The sequence below is a fragment of the Rhamphochromis sp. 'chilingali' genome, assembly GCF_963969265.1.
Source record: "Rhamphochromis sp. 'chilingali' genome assembly, chromosome: 20".
Taxonomy (NCBI): domain Eukaryota; kingdom Metazoa; phylum Chordata; class Actinopteri; order Cichliformes; family Cichlidae; genus Rhamphochromis; species Rhamphochromis sp. 'chilingali'.
In genome coordinates, this window is record NC_137947.1 from 5,814,837 (window position 1) to 5,842,276 (window position 27,440).

Below are 27,440 nucleotides of genomic sequence, written 5' to 3' on the forward strand. Positions count from 1 at the left end.
AGTGAACTTTTGGCGCTGTGGCTACAGTGACAGTAGATAAAGGATGTACATGACCAGTCAACCAGTTGGTTTCACTACTTTTTTTCAGTCCCATTTATCATTTAGGAATAAACCAACATATTGGTTGAATGTTGGTATCGGTCACAACTGGCTGTGTTGAATGATATCTTCATATCAACATATAAGATGGAATTGACTGCAAGTGACTGATATTTATCAAGTGTGTCACTTTTAAATTTTAAAAAATCTGATGAACAAAGATGAAAATAACAATGCAGATTAGGCTGAGCCTATCGTCCATCGTTTGTACAAGGACGATTTATTTATTTCTTTGCCCATGAGTAAGTTTGCTAATAACGATGGAGCTAATAGAAGCAGTCAACAGAAAAAATAATAATAATAGGAGCGCTGTTTTAACAGCAGCCTTTTTCATCTGCGAGCAAATGCACCCAGCTCACAGTGCGCCCAAATGTAGCGCTTCATTTACTCAAACTCACAACAGAAAGAAAAAAAGGCAGTAGCCTATGTTCAGAAAAAAGCATTTGTACATGGACAGATAAAATGCTCATGCAAGATAGTCGTGCTCGCACTATACGTCTGCATAAGCGGCACACCACTTTGGTTACGTTCTTAGGTTTCATCCGGTTTAAACATGCTCCTTTAAACCTCTTTCATCCGGTTTAAAGCCAAAGAAATCCCAAACTGGCAACTTAATTTTTGTTTTTGCAAGTAGTTCGTCCATGTTTGGACTTCTTCTGTGTTGTAAATGCATGAATCAGTCCGCCCATCAAAAGGTCTTGTTGATTATTGGACTGACGATTGTCAGTTGGAATATTTTTACATATCGCCCAACCCTAATACATGCCCTATTTTACTAATGTACAGACCAGCTAACTGTTGGTTCTAAGATGTTCTGAAGCGCTGACAGACAGCAGCCGCTGCCTCTTTGCGACAGGAAATTGCAAACAAGCAAATCAGTGTGGTTCTATAGTGATTTAATGTAGAAAGATTAAAGTACTGTTGACTGCCAAACTAATTAATCTTTCAGTTCTCGTCATGAGCCATATCCATGGGACTGCTATGACAGAATAAATTTAACAAAGAAATGAAAGCACAAGATTTTACAGAAACACAGACAAAAGCTGTGGATGCATTTAATCTGGATTTGTCACATTAAAGTGAAACACCGGTTGTCCTCTCAGAAACGAGAGAGGAAAAAATAAAAGAGGATCTGTGCTGAATGCACTAAACTAAGAAACACTTTACATACACAATGATAAACTAATACAAAAATTGTAAAGACACACTTGCCTGTCTGTGCTTTCCTCTAGTTTATATAAAACAGACGTTTGAAGCCGTTCGTGTATGAAGGCGAGGAAATGTAAGGACCACATAATGAGGATTACATGCATCAAAGAAGGTAATGGAGACCAAAGATGCACAAAAAGGGCCTGAAGGCTCATCTCCACTATAGGTTTACTGAAGCTGTTTGAGGTGTAGCTGAGTGCTCCATTAAGAGTGGAAATATCTCATACATATTCATCAACATGATATAACTCGCAGTTTGCCATCTGCTATCTTGTTATATATCACAAAAACAAGAAACATACACTTTATATAAAACATGGACGTAGCCATCGTGATGTCATCCACTGTTAAGTCCCCTTATAAGCCTGAAGCTTGGCCATACCCTGAATAGCTGTCCTTCCTGGCTTTTCTAATGATGACCTTTAGTTACAAAATGTACTTCATAATTTATTCATCATGACCTGAAACTAGTGACTGAGCCCATAAACTCATCGGGAAAATGTGGACAGGGCAAGAGAGCTGAAGGCAGTTTCCAAAAGACTTCTCTAGTGCTTTGCAACCAGAGAAGTTTCCCTCTGCTGGGAGTTTAAAATAAATAAACACAGGCACTTCGCCTTTGGCTTAATTTTTCATTCTCGGCGGCTACGTCCGTACGAACATATTTGGTGGAGTTCACACTTGACATTTTGGCCATGTCAGTTTGGAGCTGATGCCACTGTTCAGGAAATTTAAATATCAATTAAGCCAGCAGTCACTATCCGCTCTTTAAGTGACTTTCGGGTCCAAACTACTCTGCGTTTATTAAGGCCGTTGTGTTTTTAACATTTTTTAATGCTTTGTATCTTGCTGTATTTAATCTGAACAAGCCCCTAAAAAGAAGTCAGTGATCACTGTTGGCCTTTCTCTGTTTTTATTACCGCTGTTCAATGTTAAACTTAATTGTTACACCTGATAAAGCAGCCACACCGATCACTTGATTAAAGATGAAAGAATTTAGACAGCTTTTAACGCTCAGTGATGCCGCAGTGTTCGTTTGACTTTGGGATCTGAAGCGAAGTTTGGACCCTGAAACGACCAATGATGTCAGACTTAAAGACCAGATTAAGTTTGGGCAAGCCCGTAACTGAAAAACAAACAAAAAAGAAAAGAAAAAAAAAGGTGCTTTTCAATGCTTTTCCACTCACACCACTGCCAAAAATAATGGATTAATCCTGAAAAGTCAATAAAGGAATGCTTTTGTTATTATGAAAGTAATACCAACAATAATCCAGCAAAGGAGAATTTGGACTTTTATTAAAAGTGAGTCTGTAAGATGTAAAACTGATCGCTGTTTTCACTGAGAATGTGCGATATACCTAGTTTGCTACCTTTGTTAACTACAGGTATTTGACATCATCATAATCCTGACTGGTCACAGCTCCAGTCCTCTCTCTAGCTGAGGTGTCCTTCTCTGGGCAAAAGTAACTTAGTTCCACATTCATTCCCTTGTGAGACCGACCGCTGACTGACCCGTCAGTATTACAGCTTTCACAAAGGCATTGATTGATTGATTTGTGTTGGTAAGCCCTGCCTACGTTAACTGGCAGGCTTTCTGCTCTTACTACAGCACATAAGCAGTATGCAAACATCATGCTGGCAGACTTGTTATTTCATTCTTATCTCCAAGCTGACAAAGACAAATAGCCTTTAGGATGATGACTAACCACTACATTTGACAAATGGGACACAGCATCAGCTAATGCAGCTGCAGTTACTGTGCTGCCAACTTCCCCCCAAAAATAAAGAGCAGTACAGAGTTACTCTGTTACACTAAACTCTGTGGCAAACAACTCAACAGTTTTGCAATGACGACACAAAGTATCAGTTCATATCTCATCAGGTACTGGTAGTTTGGAATAAGCAGTTAGTCAACTCTAAATATGGAAAGTTTTAAATCAATTTCAGATCACTTTGTTCTGGTAAATGTGGTTGAGCGCATCCAAAGACTAAGAAAATCAACCCCTATAACTCCTTTAACTACAAAGTCAGCTTCACACCCTTCTTTTGGATGGTTTTGTTACTTAATTTTGTCATACTGAAGGCACTCACACCTAAAATTTCAATTTATAGTATCTTCAAAGGTTGCAAAGACATAAATATCTTAAAGACTCTTATCTTTCCTGAGGTCCAGCCTGAGGGCACGGCATCGCTGATCAAAGGACACAAAGTTTGCAGGCAGACGGAAAAACTTATCTGACCTTTTAATGTCAAATGAGAATTATTTGATCGCAGATTCTTATCAGTTTTAATCAGAAAATGTAACCTTATCTGAAGAAAAACGCTGGCTACTGTCACAGTTTTGAAATCCATTCTCCATGCTTCTGCACAGATATCAAAAAAATGTGGAGGTGGAACAAAGCTCTCTCTCCTGTTTGTAGAAGGTACATAATGATGCTGTACATGAGAATACTGATACTTGTGTTATTCTCTGGGGAAGAGTGGTTGGAATGATAATGAAGACAACCAAGAATTTAACCCTATTATTAGTAGAAATGCAGCAATACCCAGAATACCCTGATGATTAATACGTCTATGTACGAAGGCACACTTTGGCAAAGTTGGGCGGTGATGAAATAAGATTCAGGCTCCAGCGGAGAATTTAGAGGTCATGACAGCTTTCTGGCTCGCAGCAATGCTGCCATTCTCATTTTCTACCCTAATAAGTTATATTTTGTTGGCAGGAATGTTAATATTAACGCCTCCAAATGGCCTATTTTTTCTTTTTTGGATTTCACAATCTGCTGGTCCATTTCTTGTAGATAAAAAAAAAAATGGTTGAAATCATACCGTTGAAATAAATAAACCAGGGAATATCAAGCTCTCTGCGTGGTATGTTAAAGCAGCTATTCCAACCATATGGCCCCGTCTTCTTCTTCTTTATGTTGCTGTGCAGTGTAGGTTTACTCGGTGAAACCTATAGAGGTGTAGTGTAATGGAAGAGCGCGCATTTCTAGACTAATTGGTTGCCGAGGGCTATGCTGTGGCTGAGCTGCAAGATGAACTCTGCAAAACCAACTTTCATCTAAGTAAAGATGAGAGTTGGTTTTGAGAGGTGCAAAGAAGGGAGGGATGAGAAGTAAAAAGCAGCTACTGTCAGTCTTTAGAGACAGGAGGACTGATTGGCCGTCTGGGAGCCCAACGGAGGTTTAAAAATACAGAAAAAAGTTGAAAACGTTGAAGGCTTGATCACCTCCTGACCTTTCCATAGATATGATGAGTGTCACAGCCTCTTGCGGTGTCAGTTTCCCTCATCTCCATCTCGTTTTTACTCCCACTCATTTCCAGCAGCTGTCTCTGTTCGTCTGCCTTCCCATTTCCATCCTAATGAGGCTTTATTCCCACTGAAGCATCTGCACGGCACAGGGAAAGAAGACGCAGGAACCGCCGGCTGAGTTCATCCACAGCTTCTGACCTTCCCTGTCTCTCTCCATCCACCTCTGTTCTATCTGTTTAGATGTTTACCTGTCCATGTGACTGTTGACATTAGGAAGCTGTCACTAAACTGCTGTCACTGCCAATGACTGTCATGTCCCCCTCGAGTGTTAGCCCCCCTCCAGAGCTCTAAAGCACAGGCTTTAATAAGCCCAGCAAGAGAAATGCCAGCTTCCTATGCAGCCTGAGCTGAGAACATTGGAGTGACAAAGAAGAGGGGGGCGAAAGTCTGATGCACACAGGGAAAAGTTAGAGAGGAAAAGAGAGAGCAGGAAATTATTCTTACTCTTAGGACTCATATGGCCCAACAGGCCTAGCCGTCATGATACAGATGAGCTACATCCTCCTGGAAAGCAGCTACCATTACAGTCTCCCCCATCTGCTGGAAGGCAGATGCTTCAAAACAGAGTGAGAAGTAAAGAGAGACGGCAGGAACTCAAACAAAATTAACGCCATATTTTATCTTTAATAATCCTATATATTTATACTTTACCAAAACAGCTTGTTTTTGTGTTTTTTTAAAACTACCATCTCTCTTAAACCAACTTGAATTGAATAGTGAGCACAGCCACTAGGCATTATGTAACAAAAAGCCAGGGATGGGAGGGAGGGAGACGGTACCTGCACTGACGTTTAAAAAGAAGGAATAGGAGGAGGAGGGGGGGTGGAGGTGGTGGAGCACTCCAATAGGGGGGAAACAGAGCTTTCAGTAAAGCTCAGTCCAAAGCACTTTCCTAATGATTTCCCTGTAACATTAGTCCTCGAAGTCCCCGTCACAGCAGACTACTGTGAACGGCACCAGACAGTTAATGAGACAAAAACAAGAAGCTCTTACAGCCAGGAGGCTGCTTCCAGATGAAGCTTGATTAACTTAATTGATTATCTGTGAATAAGTCTTGAGCCTCTCCTCAGTTCTTTATATTTTGCCTGTACTGAGCCAGATGATCTTCTTGAGCAACATTTCTTTAGACTTTCTGAAGGTTATTTAAAGTTTTTCTTTGGACATTGACTGCTTTTTCACCCATTTTCAGTCAAGTCCTTGTACTGATCACTTCCAGAGCAAAATTTTTGGTTTCCTTTTGAAAACCACTTACAAAGCACACAACTTAGCAAAGAACCAATTTTAAATTGTATTGTTAGTGATTTTGTTACTAGCACCCTGTCACAAAACACACCATTTCTTCCCATTTCTTTGGCCTGGACAAGTAGGGCACAGAAAAAAAAGAGGACAGGCCGAAAAATCTATGTACACCAGAGGAACAGTACTTGAAAGTTATAGCAAACACCTGACACAGGACCTGAAAGATGCACCTGGTCCTTCAGTTGATCCATCTAGTGTTCACCAAAGCCTCATCTCATGGTATCAGTGAAGGGTGGCTGTCAAGAAGCCATCATCAAGGAAGGGAAACAGGGAGAAAAGGCTGAGAGATGCCAAATTACACAAGAACTGGACTAAAATCAGTGGCAGCAGGTCAAAATTTGACATTTCTGGTTCAAATTGCTGGTAATATGTCTACAACCACCTGTAAAGCTCTGTACTGTACAGCTCTGTCATAGTTTGGGTCTGCATTTCAGCCAGGGTGTTGGAGATTTTGTCAGAATTGATGGAATTATGAACTCAGAAAAGTACCACCAGACTTTGATGCACCATGCAATACCATCTGGAAAGCGTCTGACTGGCAGCAGCTTACTAAACACAACAAAACACCATCATTCATGGACTGACCTGAGCCGTGTGGCATCATCTTGGCAGAGAATAGAACAAAAAGGCAGCTAATATCGAAAGAAGAGCTCTGAATGTCCTTAAAGAAGCCCGGAGAAGTATTCCTGAAGACTACTTAAAGGAATTCCAAAGAAAGGTGCCTAAGAGAGCTCAGGGTGTGCTGAAGATAAAGATGCTCATACCTAATATTGACTCTCAAGCTCATTATGTAAACTCTGTTTTTGCCTTTTATAGTGTATTTTCATGTACGTTTTCCAAATTTAAACTGATGCACCCATTTCCCATTACCCAGAAAGTTAAAAAGAAATAAGGTGTGGCTCAAACTTTTGCACAGTCCTATATTTCACACCTATAAAATGTTTTGGCTTCTGATAAACCTTTAAAAGCACTGACCTGCTACTCCAACTATCTAACTGTTTTAAACAACACGCACTTACCAGCAGTTGTGTTGCGTTTTTGTCAGGTTAGCGGCTCGGACCTAAAACAGCCCTACATTATCTCTAATTCAGTTCTGGACCCAAGCTTTTATTTGTACTCCTGTACTCAGGCACAAATTAGACTTTTCAGGTACAAACTGTAACACCCAAACCCATGCTGTCATTATGCCAGGATCAGCTTACATTTTCAGACTGCAGTTGTAGCAGCGGCTACGCTCGGAGAATTTTGATGCAGGATCTTTGGCTGCCAGCAGGCATGCCTCCCTGTGCATTTTTTTTTTTTTTTAAACTGGTGACTGAAGGTAAAGGTTTCACCGCGCATCTGTCAGCTGTCAATTAGGGCACTTTAAGTCCCAGAGTGCGATATGAGTCCTTGCGGTGCTTAGTCAGGGGCAGAGCACGTCTTCTGTAGTAAGAGTCAAAGTGGTGTCTGCACAAGCTTTTAAGCTAGATAACACAAGGAGGAGCTCTTATAAAACAAGAGTGAGACTGAGAGGCCTGCTGCAAGAAGATACACACCCAAGTGCTGGGCTTGTAAAGATGAAAAGTGAGCAGAGGAAAATGAGCGTTTCAGGAGAAGGACGCGGTTTCCTCTTTTTCCCCTCTGGCAGCCTCACAGCAGGAAGTTATGAGGTAGCCCCAACCTACCTCACATCTCCCCGCTGTGCAAGAACGAGCTCAGCAACACAAGCATTCTCTCTCTTTCTCGAGTGCATACGTGCACATCTACAGTGCTGCATGCCGATGAACCCATTTTCTTGGAGCACCTACACAAGCTGCAATATACAGATCATGTTTCACAGCGCTACAGCGAGAGGCAAACACCTCCCTCTGTTTGTGCTTCATTCTAGCTTCTCCCTTCTCTTCCCAACCACACACACCAACACCTTTCTCTTGTGAATTTTATTTTAATCCTTAACATAAAGACAACTATAAATTAGGATAACCAAACCTGTTTTACTACCTCCTACACCTCCCCCACTTAAGTGTGTTCAACAGGAAGCTAAAGGTTGGTGCTGTTAAAGTGTTCAAAAAAACAGCAGGAGCTCGGTGTGAGGCCACAGTGGGCCAAAAAACACACACAAGATGACCTCCAGCGAGGACAAAATGTATCTGGACGTCTCTGTGAGCATCTGTCTCACTGTGTAAATGTAGCACAGTGTCTGTGCGTGCATGGCTGGGGAGAGATGCAGCACAGCTGAAAGCCGGCGCTCAGACGAGGACCCGGTGCATCGTCCGTGTCTCATCTCAGCCAGTTTACTTACAAACTCTTTAAGTTTGAATTTTAAAGCCGACAATGTGAATGAAACTTATTTACATGTGGCGTTCATCTCAAAGAAACTAGAGTGAGTGTAAATTGTTATTCTAAAAAGATAATGCTTCTCGGCTTACTGCGGATCCACTTCAGTATCATAAGGGAAGTGACAGCAGCTCGAGGGAACAAAGCAATAAGTAAAAATTAACATAAATTCACATGGTAATGTATTCAGCATTGGGCAATGACTTACAGAGGGACATGTTTTTAGAGGGAAAAAGTGTTTTTGTAGAGAGCAAAGAATTTGCACAGGCGTGCACAGACACAAGTATAATGAACAAATATTAGCAGTGATATTTGGGATTTAAAATGAAGATAAACTATTCCAATCTCTGGAGCCCCAATTGTGTATCTCACACACACACGCCCGCCTGCCTGCACGACCGCCCACACACACACACACACACACACACACACACACACACACACACACACACACACACAGTCCTGAATTCATTACTGAAGTCTCATCCAGACGTTCAATTGGTACACAAAGGAATTCTTCGGCAGGAGGCAAAAAAAAAGGCCCACAAGTTAATCCAAAATGACTGTTTTATCAACAATGGCCACCAACGGTGATATTGGCACCTGTGACAAGGTTGAAAAGAACTGTGGGTAATTTAGTTTCACAAAATGCAGCGTGCACACACACACGCCAAGTTCTCCTCCTGACTCTATTCAGCCCAACCGCGCGATGACAAATAGAGCCGCAGAATTGTGCTACTCTGTAATTAAATTGAGACGTGGGGTCAAAATTCCCAATAGATTGAGTGAGATGAAATATAAATTGGCTCTCCTCTGACTTTATAGAAATAATTACATAAGCTGCATTTATAACTGTTATTAAATGAGCAAAAAAAGGACGGCTCTGTTAAGCAGCATACGAGAACTAAAGTGTAATCCCAGCACATTTAGCTTAGTTTGCTCTGATTCTTTAGAGATGACGACTGTGGTGGGTAATTAAGGGCAAAGAATATACAAGTCGCATGAAAATTGGAGACCACATTACCTTTCCAAAGCTCCCCTTCCCGATGGCCCGCAGAATCTGGAAGTGGTCAAAGTTTACTGTGGAGAAAATGAGAAGCAGTTAGTGAGAACGTGTCAGTTTGAGTTGAGCTATAAAACAGGGAACGTGACATGTACGGCACTGTGCAAAAGTCTTGAGCCATCCCTCATTTCTTTATTTGCTTCCAGGGATCCAGACTTCCCTGTAATTTTTAAAGTGGTATTAAGGAATAGCTCTCCAGGCTTTTTAAAGTGTTTCTGATTTTTAATCCAGGGCTTGTATTTGACCAGTTTTTGTCTGTTAAGACACTTCACACTAATCTATGAAACATTCAAACATAAATCACAGAAAGGACCAGAAAACTTAACAAAGAACCAATTTTAAATTGTATCTTTACACATTTACTTGCGGCCTATTGCAAAAAAGCAAAACCCCACATAATTTGTTCCCACTTCTTTAGTTGAAGAATGCAGTTAATAACACCGTTAACACAGACTGACCTGGCAAAATACAAAAAAAATGAGGGGGTGGTTCAAGACTTTTGCTCGGTACTGTATGAGAAATGGAAATCCAGACTCTATGTGCACTTCACAATGTATTGGTGCACTTTGGCAGTACTGTGAAGATTAAATGTTTTTTTCAAAGAATTAAAAAGTAGGAGCACAGTGGGAGAGAATAATGTGTGTGTTGGATAATGAAACGTGAAAGATGGAAAAGTAGAAATAATGAATCACAACAGTCAAAATGTGAAAAAGCAAAAACATTTTCCCTGGAGGATCTGTGCAGTGACACACCGTCACAGTATCGACGATTAGCAAGCAAAACAAAACCCCAGAAATAACATTTGTTAAATGAAGACTTAGCTAAACTTTTTTAAACTTCACATCTGAATAACAAATAACACACGCAGCACATAGAAACAAATATCTAAAATGAGTTTGATCTAGATCGCAATAAAATTTGACACTCTTCCATAAGTTTTATGATCGACTTTTACAAGATCAAATTTGAGCAAGTAAAGACATTTCACATGAAGACCAGGAGAGTTGTATTTCAGAAAGACATCCAGCTCAGAGCGCTGACTCATTCATCTTAGGTTTTTTTTCCTATTTCAGTATGCATAGTAACACAGCCAGATGTTTTCATTCATTGCCACTGGAGCAGATGCATGCGTGTGTTCTGCAGACTGATTGAATCCTTCTGTACGCAGCTTAAAATGAGTCCTGAAGGACATGGTTGGATGAAGTGGTGAGGAAGAGTGTCATGTTTTTTCCTCTGTAATAAATAAACAAAATAATAAGCACAAATATATGCAATTTTAATTCCAAATTATCCATCATAGACCCCAGAAAAAGCATAAATAAAAAGAACACCCAATCCATGATATTAAAAAAGCCTTGATCATTAATAGCAAGTCTTTTTAATATTAACCAATATGAGTAAAGTTAGCTTAAAGGCAAAAAAGCCAAAACCCTTGTTTTTCAGGCAGAGGAGAAAAAGAGGGGCTCTGTGTAAGATAAAGAAGCATTTTTTTGAACTGTGAATTGTGCAAAGCTACTCTAGTAGAGTCAAAGAATAAGAATATCATGTTGGAAATGAAGATGAGGATGATCAAAACGCATTTCCTCCAACAAATAAATGCTATGGAGAGCAGAGCTGCTTCAACATTTAAAAAAACAAAACAAAAAAAAACAAAACAACGTCTTTGGCTGAGCACAAACACAAGCGCTCAGGAATCCGATTAACCAACAACAGACAACAGCCAAGATTTGTTTCAACAACTCAGAGTAAAGAGTAATTAGCCAACACTGTAACTGTTGGCCAGTAAAATCAACATTTGCTAACTTTCACATTCAGCAGCTCATTACGACACTTAAAATAAATCTAATTAAGACATTTAAATGTTGGTTGTATTTTCCTTCCCGATGCATGTGACAGGTTAAGACTTACATCTCCAAATGTAGTGGAACTGATTTGAACCAGAGGACTCAGCCACACTGTTACTATGTACTGCATAAACATGTTTACCGATGAAGGTAAACCAGATGCTGTCCTGACTGTGTGACTAAATTCTGTGCTTAAAGCATCAAACTAATTGAATATGATTAACTTGCTATGAGAGGTTTTAACTCCACGTGTGACTTTTTCTGGGTTCATAAACCATTTTCAGGGTCCATTTTCAAACTTGGCCAGCACAAAAAAGGATGCATATTTCACTTCGCATCACCTCAGTAAGACCATGTCAAAGGCCAAATTAATAAGTCTTCTCATCAGATCTTGATGCTTCTTTCTTGTGTGACACAAAAAATAGGAGGAGACAGATCTTGGCTTGTGTTGTTTTTTAAGTTGATTCATTCAAAACTAACTGTAAGATGCTTAACTACATTGCAGTCTGTGTTGCTGAAGTCCTAAATTATCACCTTTAAAGTGTTTGTGCTAATAACATCATGTACAGTAAGACAGGCACATAGAACAGCACTGACTGGGAGAAGCTTTGAACAGTTGACATACTCGGTTCAATTCAACATATAAGACTTGAATGCACAAGCATCTTTCAAAAACCTATTAAATCTATCATCTGTGATATTATTATATGCAATTATAATGTATTGTTCATCTCCCTTAAACAAACAGGCAGCCTTAAGGTATGAAATATTCATTTGTCTACTGTTTCAGTGGCTGATAGTGTCCCACAGGCCTTAATGTGAGTTTGAGGCAATTATGTTTAAGTTGTTTAACGATAAACAGATTTTGAATGAAAGCGAGGGAACTTCGGTAGCATAAAAAAGTCTATATTCTTTGTGTCCATATGGATCAGCCATATTACCATTATTTCCCCGTAAGGTTGCCAAAAGCACCAAGTTAATACTTGAAAAAACTGCAGCAATACACAAAAATATAATCAATATTCTATTTATTCGGTGACAACGCCGCTTTTAGCCTTTAATCAGAAAGCCTTAAGTTGGCTAGTTAAGCATCGGGCTAACGTTTAAAGCGTTCACTTTGGGGAAGTAACTCGCAATACTGCTACTGCTGTGTAGTCTTGGTTAAATTCACAGCATATTACATAAATTACCCTGCAATAACTAACTGTTATAATAGCGGCACCGTATTGCATCACACTGAGTACATTTCAATTAGTGATGGGACGTTCTGTATCGAGGCTTCGGAGCGTGTGTCGAGTAATGGAGGGGGCGTTTCCGCGAAGCGCGTATCGAGGCTTGCTTCATTTATGGGAGGAGCTGAAAATGATGACGTCCGAAGCCTCGCTGCCCGGCTGTACCACGTGACTGGTTCATGAAGTGGTTCGAACTTTGCCGCGAGATATGACAGCGATATAAACCCCTCAGACTTCATTCAAAAATGTGGGTGTTTGATGGAGAGTTGCGGTTAGTGAGAGTTTGGAGACCGTTTGGAGGTTTATGAGAGTGAGGAAAGTCAGGAGAGAATGGAGCCAGCTAAGAAGAGGAGGATGTCCTCCCCTGTGTGGGAACATTTTGATCTTATTCCTCCCAACAAGGTATGTAAATTTCTACAGAAGATGTATTTTCATGATACTGATGGTGCAATACAATTTATGTTGAGCTGTCTTGACTTTTGTACAAGGTGAAGTGTTTGCTATGTGCCAGGGAGCTGGGATATAACAACAACAACACCTTATCCATGCTTAGGCACTACAGAGCTTTGCATGAGAATAAGGGGGACACCGATTGTGGAGCAAGACCAGGTGAGCCATCAAATGCAATGATAATATAGGATGCAGTAATGTTACTAAATGATATAACAATATTATACAACTGTTATAAGTTACGTGTGTGCTATTTATATTTGTGCTTTATCTTTATTGTCTTTCCTCAGGAGAACAATCTCAAATAGATGAAGACCTAATTAGCATGGTGATTGAGGACTCCCAGCCATTTAGCATTGTGGAGGACAAAGGATTCAAAAGATTTGTTAAATCATTAAATCCTAGCTATGTTCTCCCCACTAAAAAGGTCATAAAAGCAGTGAAAATTTAGTTTTTACAGAATAAAATGTGAACAGGCAGTGTGTAGCTGTCCATACCTCAACGTTACAAAAGCACAACTACTGTCCACACCCCAACCACACCTCACCTCACAGTAAATGATCATTTCCATTTCAAGCATTTCCAAATAATCATTTCCCATACTGCCACTATAAATATACACAGTATACTGCCATCACTACAATATACATGTTTTACACACTCCTTTTGTTGTTGACATTTACAGGCTGTGTGCAAAATGCCACACTCTTCAAATTCATGCCAGCTATTATTTTTACGTCCAGTAGGTGTCCTGCTAGAGCAAATGAAGCTTCATGAAGCTTCGCGTTGGGGTGAACCAATTGGATGAAAAGCTTCAGTGCTTCATGGGGCTTCATCTGCCCATCACTAATTTCAATCATTTATCCCGGAGTTTGCTAGCTAGCAAAATAATAAAAACAATTCCAAAATTAGCATGTGTAACGTACACACTCGAGAAAATTATTTACTAGCACTTACGCAAACTCCCCCATTGTGAAAACGTACAAATCCATCTTGCAGACTCCTTGTATTTTTCGTTTTCCAGCAAACACTCATTAAAACGGCAACACCGGACACGTTAGTGCACTCACCCCCGACTGTTCGGGGAGGGAGGGGGTCACACATTGAAGAGACAACGTGCAGAGCTACAAGGCAGCCCAGGCAGAGAAATGTTGGTTTTAGACTTCTGTATCTGATAAGAAAACTATTCAAAATCAGATAGTGATTTATGGTGAATGAAATACGGTTACAGTTTCACGAAGTTTTAAGCACCAAATCCAAGATTCTTCATTACTTTATACAGAAAAGCTGGACATGGTATGCAGAAAAAACAACAACAACAACAAAACAAATACAAATAAACGAAAAAAAAGTTTTGTAACTGTCAGTTTCCTTTTAAAATTCTTAGTGTGAACAACATTACACAAACAACCACGTGTGTCCTGCGATCACCAAGCATTTAGAAAATCTATTAGAGGATAATAAAGTGTTTTCATATTCTTGACCAAGCAGAAAAACATATTTTAGCATATAAATTAGCACTCTCTTCTCAACAAGTCCTTCAACATGCTGATGTTAAAAATATAATAAAAGGCATCTATCAAATTGTTAAAAGTACTAATTACAGTGTATTTTAATTGTTTCTAGTACTTTAATTCAAGCGTATCACTGCATTGAGAAATGGGTGGTTATCTGTTGGATAATGGGATTAAGCAGTGTTTTTGTTGACGTTCATAAAAGATAAAATATGTAAAACAATTAATAATGAACGATGTTTAAACACTTTACGAAAGAGAAAAAAATATCCAGCTGTAACTATAGCATGGATCAGCTCAGTAGTTGAGATCACAGCTCACTGCGAGGAAAGTCTTTATGCTGGTACACAAATGAGCCTCGAAACTGCAACTAAACTGTCACTGCGAGGCAGAGCTGTGGTGGTAATAAGGACAATGAAACCTCTGCACAAGCATTTTCCTGACAGGAACAGATCCATTATTACTATTAATATAAGATTATTTCATGTATCACAGATTATCATCACATATTATTGTTACTTCCTACATCCACCTATGAAAGTACTAAAGAAGAAGCTGAAGGCTCCAAGATAAGCTCTTTGTCTATAGAAAGGATGTAGCCCTGAATTTATGAGACAGGTAAAGATACCAAAATACAAAAACAGATACAAAAAACTGCACGAAAATGTAAATGTAACATATATATAAAATTTTTATTTTTTTTAAAAAATAACAAAGTAAATAAACATAAAGATTTATAAAAATATGTACAAAAAACAAAATATGTAGCCAAAATGCCAAAACCACAGAACAAAAGAGAAATACGCACTTTTCTAAACACTGTACACTGCCAGGTTTCCTGTTCAAGGTTAACCCTGCACGTGCAGACTCCAGCTGTGGTAATGTGGGTGGATGAAGATGGTCACTGATGGACCTCCACCCCTGCCTTCTGATCATCTGTGTTACTGATTAAGACTTACCTCTGCTCTGCGCATGTGCATGTGTGTGTGCGCATGTGTAACAGCAGGCGTGATGCCAACTCATGCAGCTTCTCCTTATAAGTCACTCAGCACCCTCTCCGTGTAGACAAAGAGCAATAATGAGAGAAAAAAGACACAGACTGGGCTCCTCCAGGCAGACCCATTGCTAACCAGCCTCTGAGTGCTGAATGAGAAGGCAGGCCCCCGCCTTGCCAGGTGATTTCAAAGACAAGGGTGTGTTTTCTGTAGTTTGTCTGGGAGACAGTCTGATACGCTCCCTCTGTACATAGCTAATCCCCTCATATGGCACGGCTCAGACTGCACCTCAGGTCCAAAACACAGAGGCACTGTAGCATGAATGTAGCTCTGTGCAATATTAAAAAGGATAAAGAAAATGAAATAAAAATTTAATCTAGCGCAGTGTTTTCATAGATTCACCAGGTCTTTCTCCCAGCGAGAGCGATGATTCAGCTTCTCATCTGGGTCCTGTGCCAGTATAGCATATATTAGCAGATGGATAAACAGGTTTGGAAATCCCTTTCCCGTACTAAGGTTTGTGACATCAGAAGTGAGGAGGCTGTCTGGCAATTTTTGTGCCTTTACCAAAGTGACGTTCCAATATTCACACCTGCTCCAGGCCTGCAGAGGCGACAAAGTAAGTTGTGCTTGAACTTTTCTTTCGAGGTCTCTTCTTTGATTCTCAAACTTTTTCCTCCACACACTTTCACGTGGCAACATAATGAGTGGCTTCCAGGAGAGACTCGCCCTTTCAAACTAATGATTCATCAATAATGTTTAGCCAGAATTGAAGCATCTCAATACACAGCATGTCTGTGCTCTGGCACTCCTTGAGTCAAAAGATCTAACAGCTCCAACCAGATGTTTTGGCTGTGCTCCAGTTGTTGTTTGTTGGGTAAAAACTGGTTACTCAAAGTTCATTATGAGTTTGTTTTGCTTTGTAGTTTTAATTGGCATGTTTATCTCTGTTTACTTCATACAGCTTAATAATAGTATGTAGGTTGAACGCCACAACTGGTTGTCTTAAGGTTGACTTAAAACAAAGAATAGAAACCAAACTGTGAATGTTGGGAGTTAAATTAACTTTAAGGTGATTGGCTGATGACCAAAGCACATCATAGTTTGGAACCATTTGCATGTGTATATGTTAGTATGACTGTATGGTTGATTTGAAAATGTAAAGTTATTTTTAACGTGTGGCTTTTATTCAAACTCTGAAGCACTTTGTAACTCTGCATTTGGATTTGCTCTACAAATAAGGGTCCATCAAGTTATGAATGCATCAGCACATCCATGATTCCTATATCACCTTCCAAAGGTGCTCTATTAGACTGAGATCTGCTGACGACAGTGGCCATTAGAGTATACTGAACTCACTGTCGTGTTTAAGAAAACAGTTTAAGATGATCTAAGATTTGTGACAAGGCACGCTGTTCTGCTGGAATCAGCCATGAGAGGAGAGGTACACCGTTCTCATGAAGAGATGGACATGTTCAGCATGTTAATACTAGTATTATTGCTACTTGGTTGGTACTAAGGGGCCCAAAATGTGCCATGAAAATACCCCCCACACAGTGACACCACCACCGCTAGTCTGCACAGCTGACATAAGGCAGGATGGATCCATCCTTTCATGCTATTTATGCCAAATTGTGACCCAACCATCTGCATGTCAGAGCAGAAATCGAGACTCACCAGACCAGGCAACATTTTTCCAAACTTCTCATGTCAAATTCTGAGAACTGTAGCTTCAGTTTCCTGTTCTTAGCTGACTGGCGTGCATGGTGTGGTCTTCTTCTGCTGTAACGCATCTGCTTCAAGGTTCAACATGTTGTGCAAGATGCTCTTCTGCATTCTTTGGTTGTAACAAATGGTTGTAAGAGCTACGGTTGCCTTCCTATCTGCCATTTTTCTCTGACCTTTGACATCAATAAGGCAGTTTTCCCAAGAGAACTGCCGTTCACTGGATATTTTCTCTTTTTGTCACCGAAAAGTCAACAGATCAGCAGTTTCTGAAATAGTCAGCGCAGCATCAACAGCTATGCCACCTTTCTCCCCTATTCTGATGCTTGGTTTAAACTTCATCATGTCCACATGCCTAAATACACCAAGTCGCTCCCATGTGATTGGCTGATTAGATATTTGTCTTAACAAGCAGCTCCGTACATGTATCTAACAAAGTGGCTGGTAAATTTACCTTGTGTTATGGCTCCACACTAGTAAACTTGGTCTTCTTTCCAATTTAACATCAGTCAAAAAACATGAAGGGTTATGAAAAGATTAAATCAACTGTGAACTTCTCCTCACAGGGTTCATGCTTTCACCGAAGACTTGAGTAAACGCTGAATCTGCCTCCAATAAAAGGAGGCCAACCTTCACACGGCACTGAGACACGCTGCTGGCGTGATGTGTCAGATGCTATTCACAAATGAAACCTAACAAATATTCATTCAGCATCTTAAATGATTTTACGCAGTTCACCATGACACAATCAAAATCATCCACCTCCACTGTTTTTCTTTTTAAGTTTGTTTTTTAGTAACCATCGATCTATGTACCCAGTATCACAGCACTTCCTCGAAGTATGAGTCACTGGGTAATGGGAAACGAAACAAAAGTCCCCCCTCCTCCTCCTTTTATCCAGCCTGGTGAAAGGAGCTGCTCTTTAGATAAAGGGGTAAAGGACTACAGGCCTTGTTCCATGCTGAGGGGGTAATTATTGTGGACATAGCCGTTCCTGTAACCATCCCTTCATGCACAAGGCTGAGAGAAAAGAATTGTAGAAGCTATATAGGTCACTGAGGCTTTAAATCCCAACATATAGTGGACCACCACTACGCTGGCTAAGGTAAAGTGCCAGCAGTTCAGTCAATAAATGGCTATAGTATAAATATCCACGCTAACATACAGTGGGGCAAAAAAGTATTTAGTCAGCCACCGATTGTGCAAGTTCCCCCACTTAAAATGATGACAGAGGTCAGTAATTTGCACCAGAGGTACACTTCAACTGTGAGAGACAGAATGTGAAAAAAAAATCCATGAATCCACATGGTAGGATTTGTAAAGAATTTATTCGTAAATTAGGGTGGAAAATAAGTATTTGGTCACCTCAAACAAGGAAAATCTCTGACTCTCACAGACCTGTAACGTCTTCTGTAAGAAGCTTTTCTGTCCCCCACTCGTTACCTGTATGAATGGCACCTGTTTGAACTCATCATCTGTATAAAAGACACCTGTCCACAGCCTCAAACAGTCAGACTCCAAACTCCGCCATGGCCAAGACCAAAGAGCTTTCGAAGGACACCAGGAAAAGTATTGTAGACCTGCACCAGACTGGGAAGAGTGAATCTACAATAGGCAAGCAGCTTGGTGTGAAAAAATCAACTGTGGGAGCAATCATCAGAAAATGGAAGACATACAAGACCACTGATAATCTCCCTCGATCTGGGGCTCCACGCAAGATCTCATCCCGTGGGGTCAAAATGATCACGAGAACGGTGAGCAAAGATCCCAGAACCACACGGGGGGACCTGGTGAATGACCTGCAGAGAGCTGGGACCAAAGTAACAAAGGTCACCATCAGTAACACACTACAACGGCAGGGAATCAAATCCCGCAGTGCCAGACGTGTTCCGCTGCTGAAGCCAGTGCATGTCCAGGCCCGTCTGAAGTTTGCCAGAGAGCACATGGATGATACAGCAGAGGATTGGGAGAATGTCATGTGGTCAGATGAAACCAAAGTAGAACTTTTTGGTATAAACTCAACTCGTCGTGTTTGGAGGAAGAAGAATACTGAGTTGCATCCCAAGAACACCATACCTACTGTGAAGCATGGGGGTGGAAACATCATGCTATGGGGCTGTTTTTCTGCCAAGGGGACAGGACGACTGATCCGTGTTAAGGACAGAATGAATGGGGCCATGTATCGTGAGATTTTGAGCCAAAACCTCCTTCCATCAGTGAGAACTTTGAAGATGAAACGAGGCTGGGTCTTCCAACATGACAATGATCCAAAACACACCGCCCGGGCAACAAAGGAGTGGCTCCGTAAGAAGCATTTGAAAGTCCTGGAGTGGCCTAGCCAGTCTCCAGACCTCAACCCCATAGAAAATCTGTGGCGGGAGTTGAAAGTCCGTGTTGCTCGGCGACAGCCCCAAAACATCACTGCTCTCGAGAAGATCTGCATGGAGGAATGGGCCAAAATACCAGCTACTGTGTGTGCAAACCTGGTAAAGACCTATAGTAAACGTTTGACCTCTGTTATTGCCAACAAAGGTTATGTTACAAAGTATTGAGTTGTATTTTTGTTATTGACCAAATACTTATTTTCCACCCTGATTTACGAATAAATTCTTTACAAATCCTACCATGTGGATTCATGGATTTTTTTTTCACATTCTGTCTCTCACAGTTGAAGTGTACCTCTGGTGCAAATTACTGACCTCTGTCATCATTTTAGGTGGGGGAACTTGCACAATCGGTGGCTGACTAAATACTTTTTTGCCCCACTGTACATCAGGGAGCTTTTTATTTACTTGTGAAATGTAATCAAATTCTGTGTAACCAACTATTCTAATGTGATTTTAATGAAAGTACTTTCGTACTACTCACAGTGAGTGTCCTGCACTTTTGTATGCACTCTTCAAGTGTTTGATTTCTACACAGCTCCCTCAGCGGGTGTTGAAGCAGATGATTAAAGGACAGAGGACATCCATTCATTAAACAAACAAGGGAACTCTTCACAGTACATCCACACGACACAAGAAAGGCGTCAATTACCTTCATCTACTCTATGATGACGCTTGGGAAAATTATCTTAAAATCGATAGAAGACTGCTGGTTGTATTTTCAATTTGTGCCACGTCACAAGTGGTACTCCAGAGAAACAAGCAAAATGATGGTGAATGAGGCTGGTTTCTTTTTTCTTTTTTTTAAAGTATCTGCAGCAAACAGCATGCTGCCTCTATCTACCGCACTCTGTTTTCACTGGACGCTGCACAAAAGACAACGGTCTTAGTGAATGTTAGTGAATGGACTTACTATGGAGGTAATGGGAGAATGACAACATCTATTCCTCCTATGGGGGCTGTAAGCTCCTGAAACACAAGGATAATATGCTGAGCAGGCTCCACAGGGGTCCTCGATGGGGGGATTGGCTCCTGTGGAGGTGTTGATGTTGGCATAGAACCCATGTCAGGTGACAGAGAAAGTGAGAGTGTGTGGATGTGTGTGTGGTCATATATACTACCATGCAAATCTTTGGGATAGTTTTCCATCTCTCATGGAAAGTCATACTTTTATTAATGACATGAAACGTGACTAGAAAAATCAACATCAAAAATTTCATTAGGTTTTTCTGCAAAAATCTCACTTTATATTCTGTAGTGCTTATACTTTGATCATTTCAGCTGCTCCCTTGTCACAAGGAAGTCACCACAGCAGACAGCGCCACATGTTTGATTTGGCAAAGTTTTATTTTGTACTGCTTGCACATGTTTTAATTCAACGCCTGTTTTGCATGAACTGATTAGGAATTGGAGCCATTTTCATACAAAGTCCAGAATTTTCAGATGGGATGTCAGTTTCACGGGAAGGTGAGGCCTCCGGCATCGTCATTTCCAGACAAATTAAGCAGGTAAATGTAGTTGCTCGGCAAACTCTTAAAAACTCTCAAGTGTTTCCTAAATTATTAATCTGATACATTTCAAAAAAGAAAGAAAGCACTGCCAATGAAAGAGAAGCTACCCGTGAAAAGAAAGGCTAGATTAATCTAAAAGCCTGGAAAAAAATATTATTTGAACAGATGAAACCAAGAAAAACTTGTACTACAATTGAGGGATGAGTCTGGAGGAGGGAAAACAGATCATGATCTGTCAAAGACGGTGGATGAAATGCTATGGCATGAGCACATATGGCTGCCAGTCTTAGTTTATCACTAGTGTTTTTTGATGATGTGGCTGCTGATAGAAGTAGCAGGATGAAGGGTTTGCGTGTACAAAAATGGCTGTAATTCTCTAAACAGTTAATGTAGCACTTTTGTTAAATCCCTGGAGTTAAAGCTGAAAGCCTGCACGTCAATCACATCCTAATTGTTTGATCTCAAATTCACTGTCGGTACGTACGGAGGCAAAATACCAAAAACGCGTCACTGTCCAAATACTTATGGACCTAACTGCATCTATGACAGAAAATAAGAAGCAGCATTATAGAAGCACTTTAAGATGCAGATTTTGAGTTTAATGTCACAGTTAAACCCAGCTTCCACCACCTGTTAGCGGTGCACCTAATATAACTCTAAACTCTGCTAATGGATGTTTTTGGCAAATGCACCCTGACTCTTATGCTTTAATGCATCTAAGCTTGAAGCAGACATTTTCTAACGCCGTTTTCTTTGCTTGTTTTCATCTTAGCCCGAGCTGTGAAAGTGCTCCATCACCTCAAGCTATATAAGGAGAAAATGAATATGATTTCAGCCTCCAGAACCAGAGCTGCTCCATATAGCTCATCTCAGTCCACAAACACCATCTAATCGTCCGTCAGCGTGTCTTTGCCTTTCCGTCACTACTGATGACATTCAGAGAAACGCTGTATCGCTTACTACTCTGCAACACGGAGCGTGGATCTGTTCTCGCACCTTTGTTGCTCGGGAGCAACTTCAAAACAAAAATGAACAAAAATAAAATCCAATAACCTTGATGGTAGTAGCTCGGGGAGCTCATGAAAAACTCCACTTGTTTCTATGATGGTTGCACTCAATAGAATCAACTGTAACACAGAGGATGATTAAAGCAAAAACAGGGAAGGTGAAAAAGGTGAAAACGAGGAGGGCACCTTCCTGACCATGATGAAAAATACATTATGCAATTCGATCATTAACCTTGCTAATAACACACCAGGAGATAATGAGTTAGAGAGACAACTTTCAAAGCCATTTTCTTTAACTAGGGTTTTATTAAAGGAAAATCCAAAGCAAACTGAAGCTCAGTTAAATGCATAGTTTGTATTTAACACAGGAGAGGAGGAGGAATATGCTGAGGCATGCAAACATTTCAGTAATATATAAGAGCTAATATGACTTTAATGTGCAGCACAAAGGTTTTATAGTCATATCTGGACATTAATTATAAACCCTGAGATAATGTAATCTTGACAGAGGTTCATTATTCTTTATTTATTATTTTATTATATACTTTATTTATTCACCATCACAGCTGCTGCTCCCTGCATGAAAGAAAGAAAGAAAAAAAAAGTTGTTGAGAGAAGGAGTGGTGGCAATCGATCCAGAGTGATGAATTATGAGTTCCACTCATATGTAAGTAACCACAGATAAGAGAGGTTTGACAGAATCAAGTATAAACAGATGCTGGGGGCTGTTTATCACGAGGGACGCAAGTTTGCGTTATTTATGAAATATCGTCTACTTGAGAAACATTAGCTGGGCTGGTTTACGGCGTCGTAGTTTCATCCTGGCATAGAAGTGTATTTAAAATGTTAAGAATGGGAAGACCTCCCATACTTTAGTCAAAAATTCCTTTTGTTTCATGTCTGTAATTATGAAAATGTTGAAGAAATGATTATCTCCTCTAACCTTACACCCCAAGCTTTCTTCTGAGAAGCACTATTAGATAGTGGAGAGAATAACTAAACACCAGTTAGGCTCAAGGTACAACCACTGAGAGGACTGTTAGGGTTTGTGTGTCCCATCATTTGTGTCTTGGATGGTGTTCAATATAACCCCAGTAGCCCCAAAAAGTTGAGACTCTGGTAAAAATGTAAATAAAAGTTGAACGCAATGAATTGTGAAGGTAGAACATAGAAGACCTATCAAATGTTTAAACTGAGACAATGTATCATTTTAACAAAACAATGAGGTCATTCTAGGCTAAAGAGAAGAGGGACCATCCAGTTTGTTATCAGCACTCAGTTCAAAAGCCTACATCTCGGTTGGTGTGGACATGCCTATTAATGCCTAAGGAACTGACAGCTTGCACCATCAGTGCTGAACAATATCTACAGGTTTTAGAGCAACAGGTCAGGGAAGGCCCTAACTTTTTGGTTTGTTTTTTTTTGTTAGTGCCATCAAATCATTTTTTTTTTTTTCTTAAATTGCTAGATTTTGTCTGCTTAAAGATTTCACGTGTTTTTTAGGTTTCATTGTGAATTTGTAACTCTCATAGTGCATTTTACAAAGCATCAGAACTTTTCTGGAATTGAAGTTGTAAATTTTTACTTTTTAAAAGACTGTTCAGACCTTTTCCCCCTGCTCCGTACAGGGAATAAATGTTTTTTAAAAAGAAAGAAAAAAAACATTGGTATCAACTTTGGTCAAAATGGGTATTTTAAAAATCTGTATCAGTATCCACTACAATTTCACAACTACTGCATTCCTTGAGTAGATACAGTACATTCATCTGCACATATAAACACGAGATCTCATCTTCTACTATGAGGCCTCAGATTTCACCACGACTTCCCCAAAGAGGATATACCAAAGTGGAGGAGAATTATCACATAATCAATAAACTGGACTGTGATACTGTTCGACTATCATGGATCCAGCTGGGGTAGAACTGTGAAGGAGGCGAAGCACTACACTAATGGGGATGCAACATAATATTGCTGATATCAGTAAAACTTGAATATATGAACACCAATGAAGGAAGATCTCAGGGATTTACAATGGTCAGAGTGATCGCCAACAGCCTGGCGATCAAGCTTTTCAGAACGTTTGCCCATTAATTCATCGAATCGCTGCTATCAAATATTATCAGATTCAAATTTAATTGAATTAGCCTTACTATAGTTTCACGATAAAACTGTGGAGAAGACTATCCAACTCTAGACTCGTCTATGTACCGCCACTTAATGCAAAGATGCTGAGCTGGTAATACTAGATCTCACTAAGAGTCAGTCATTTAGAATCTGTATCAGGAGGCATCATTCCCTTTCTAAACTACTACTTATTAGTTATTTAGGACAACTAGGGTTGGGGTCGGAGTTGGGTAGTTGCCTGTTTTTGTGGGCGTTTTGTTGCCAATTGTTGCTCACAAACTCTTAGGATTGGGAATGTTGTTCATTAAAAGCCTTTTAAACATCCCACATTACATAGTGTTGAGGAATGCTCTCACCAGGATTTAATACCAATTTCTCATTTAGGATACCATTGTGTTTGTAATCAAGCAGGAAACCTCATAGAGGTGATTCACGTTGTGATAAATGACTGCCCAGTTTGCGTGCCGATGTACCAGACATGCTCTCTGTTTAATAATGCAATACACCGATGAAAAGTTTGCAGTTGCCCCTGGGTTCGTGCAAACGCATAAATCAAAATGGGAAAATGAGTTGTGAAATATCTGTAATAATGAACAAATATCAAGGTACGGCCGAGTCCCTTTTAGGATGTAAAGCAGCTCGCTGCAGAAAGTGAACCCTGAAATGTTAATGCAGAGCGCATTTAGAGTACGACCCAGCCATCAAATCACACTGAGTGAATGCACGCTGTGTGGACGAGCCCATTGGAGTGGGATCAAAAAACCTCCTAGCATCGATCCCTTCCTGTTACGTCTTTTGAGAATATGCTTCTGCTCCTAATCCAATCCTATGCTGTCTGCTCTGTGCTATGTTATCAGTGCATGTACAAGCCATTTCTCAGCGCTTTGCAGACAGGTTTCCATTTGCATAGACAGTGCACAGAACCAATATGCCAGGTTTATTGCATCTGCAGCACGCACTGTTGGATGATGAGGGCTACGTGCTTTGTGCGACTTGTCATTGTGGTAGAAGAATCAGAGTGTGAGTGCATGTGACTCTTCGCTGTGCATGTGACACTACACAGCGCAACCAAGTAAGACCTGCTTGCTTCACAGCAGCTTCTTCTCCCACATGATTACTGAATATTTTATGGCAGTAGTAAGCCATATTTCACGGTCTGTAGTAGTAGAAGCTGCTGCTGGGACAACCCTACACTCTTTGATATTGAGCATCAAATTGAATGGAATTGAGAGGCCACAGGAGAAGACTGTACTACACAATTTCAGCACATTTTGAATCCAGGATTTCTCGAGCGATCTTGATCTTCCACTGATTTTCTTTGATCTTTATTGATGGATGGGACTCTTTTGAACAGCAGAGGAAAAGCTGCATGTTGTGAAAGGGCGATCGTTAAAGTTTGCTGCGCGATTCATTTCAAGGAGTTCCAGTTATTAGACCGTGCTCAAAAGACGCCTTTGCACAACTTGAAGCGTATTTGGTAGTCTGTGAGAAATATGGGTCACAGATACATTACTTGTTTATACAGATGAGACTACCGCCTCTGAAAGGAGCTCCTTAAAGCTCGGTGTTTTCCTGTTTACTTAGGAGACTTGTATGCAGCAAAAGTTTACTCTAAAACTACTGACACAAAAAGCAAGTGATCGCCTCCTTCAATTTCAAACTGACACGACAGGGAAGTGCATCCGCAGCCTGCTGAAGGCCACATTTGATGAATCTGTTTACTTAAATCACTATCATCACTGAGCAGCCATCATCATCATTTTCTCCTTGTACACTGGAGTGCTAATACAGCCTAATTGGAGGCTCTCTAAACAGAGCACCTTATGAATATTCACAAGCACAAAGGAGCTCATTGTCTTTACAGGCGTGACAATTTTAGCCATGGGTCTCAACTGATAATTGGACAAGGATATGGAGGTACATGCAGAGGGCGTGTCCGTGCAACCATGCACTTAATGCCCGCGTTTGCTTATCATTTGAGTCTCCTCGCATGTGCATTAATTTGTCATGCTTTTCTGATCTTCATCTGCTGAACAGCTTTTATGACAACACAAAAGAGTCACACTGCTAGAAAATGAATGCAGCCATTAAGGCTTTTTTTTTTTATAGCTCTGTGCATATGCACGCCTCGCTAATGTGATGAACCTCTATTCAAAAACAACTCCTAGAGCATGTGACTCACACACCATACCTAGTTCCTAAGGTTACTCATCAAATTAAAATGGAATTGACCAGCTGGTACGCTAAAGAAGATCAATGGAGGGAAAGGTCAGGGATGTGCCTGTCAATTGCCAAAGTTTCACTAAGTGTTTCATTATCAGCTGCTAGGAACTACTGTGTCCCTCCCTAAGCAGACATGCCCGCTTACTTCTACAACCATTATTCACCTCCTACATTCTTCTCCCTGACTGGAGAGACTGGTCCGTACATCTGGTGTACCACGTCTACCTCCTGGATGTGTCCAGACTTCTGTTCATTCTGCTTCTCCTTTTTTTTTTTTGCTTTCTTTGATTGCCTTCACGTGAATGAGGCAATTACTCCAGAACCTGCGCATCTTATTCACATTTTCCTCTGAAGAGGGAAAAATACAATAATCTGGTAAATTGTTTCTGTCTAGCCTGCTTTTTGCAGAACAGTCCAATCAATATCCCGTTTACCAGTAGGGATGCTGTGATTCAAGTTTTTCTCCATTGATTTTGACTGTGGAAAGTTTGAAAGTGACATCAGTGTTTCCCACAGATTTATGGGCTATTTGTAGTATTAGTGGGTATCAGCTGCCGCTCTAGTAAGTTTTGTTGGTGGAGACAGTCTCCAGTGTTGGACTGTTTGTTGGAAGTACTGGTTCTGGCCTGTAGCCTCAGAAGTGTCATTTAAATATGACCGCAAAAGAAAGTCCATCAAAAGAAAGAAGAATAAATTTACTCAAATCTGTGAAGGACAGTCAGAGAGAAAAAAAATTATAGTTTTTAAAAAAGAAAATTTTAATTACAGCAAAGTAATAAAATCTTGGACAACTTGAGCAAACCACGCAGGGAACAATCGCTACAAATAGTTACAGGTTACAGAACAGGACAGAAAACTGTATTTAACCTGCAGCCAGCAAATTAGGTCACTGTTCTGTACCGATACAGATCCAGCTCTATTATCAAAGACAATGCAGTGATAATGCAACTGTAGCATTTAGGCTACTTCTCTTATACAAAGGTGCATCTACAAGAGTATACTTTGAATGTGATATGAAGAACTCGCACAGATGTCGAGTAAATCTTTGTAAACCGAGAGCCATGCTGCAGCGAATGAAAAAGGAGACGTGAATTTGGACTCCCTGCAGGAGGCTGTATCATACATC

The 27,440-nt window shown here is 40.3% G+C and overlaps 1 protein-coding gene across 2 annotated transcripts in view; it reads right to left on the minus strand.

The window, feature by feature from the left end:
* Positions 1-27,440, minus strand: part of stk32c (serine/threonine kinase 32C) — a 103,766-nt gene that overhangs the window by 48,904 nt on the left and 27,422 nt on the right. The window contains exons 1-2 of one of the 2 annotated variants that reach the window (XM_080868572.1): positions 13,786-14,178; positions 9,264-9,319 (exon numbers count right to left, since the gene is read on the minus strand). Coding sequence is in view for 1 of the 2 variants with exons in the window: in XM_080868571.1 (XP_080724697.1) it covers positions 9,264-9,319 (56 nt within the window). In the remaining variant the exon portion in view is untranslated. Of the gene's footprint in view, positions 1-9,263; positions 9,320-13,785; positions 14,179-27,440 lie in introns of those variants that run through there. The other variant, XM_080868571.1, reaches the window with a different exon arrangement.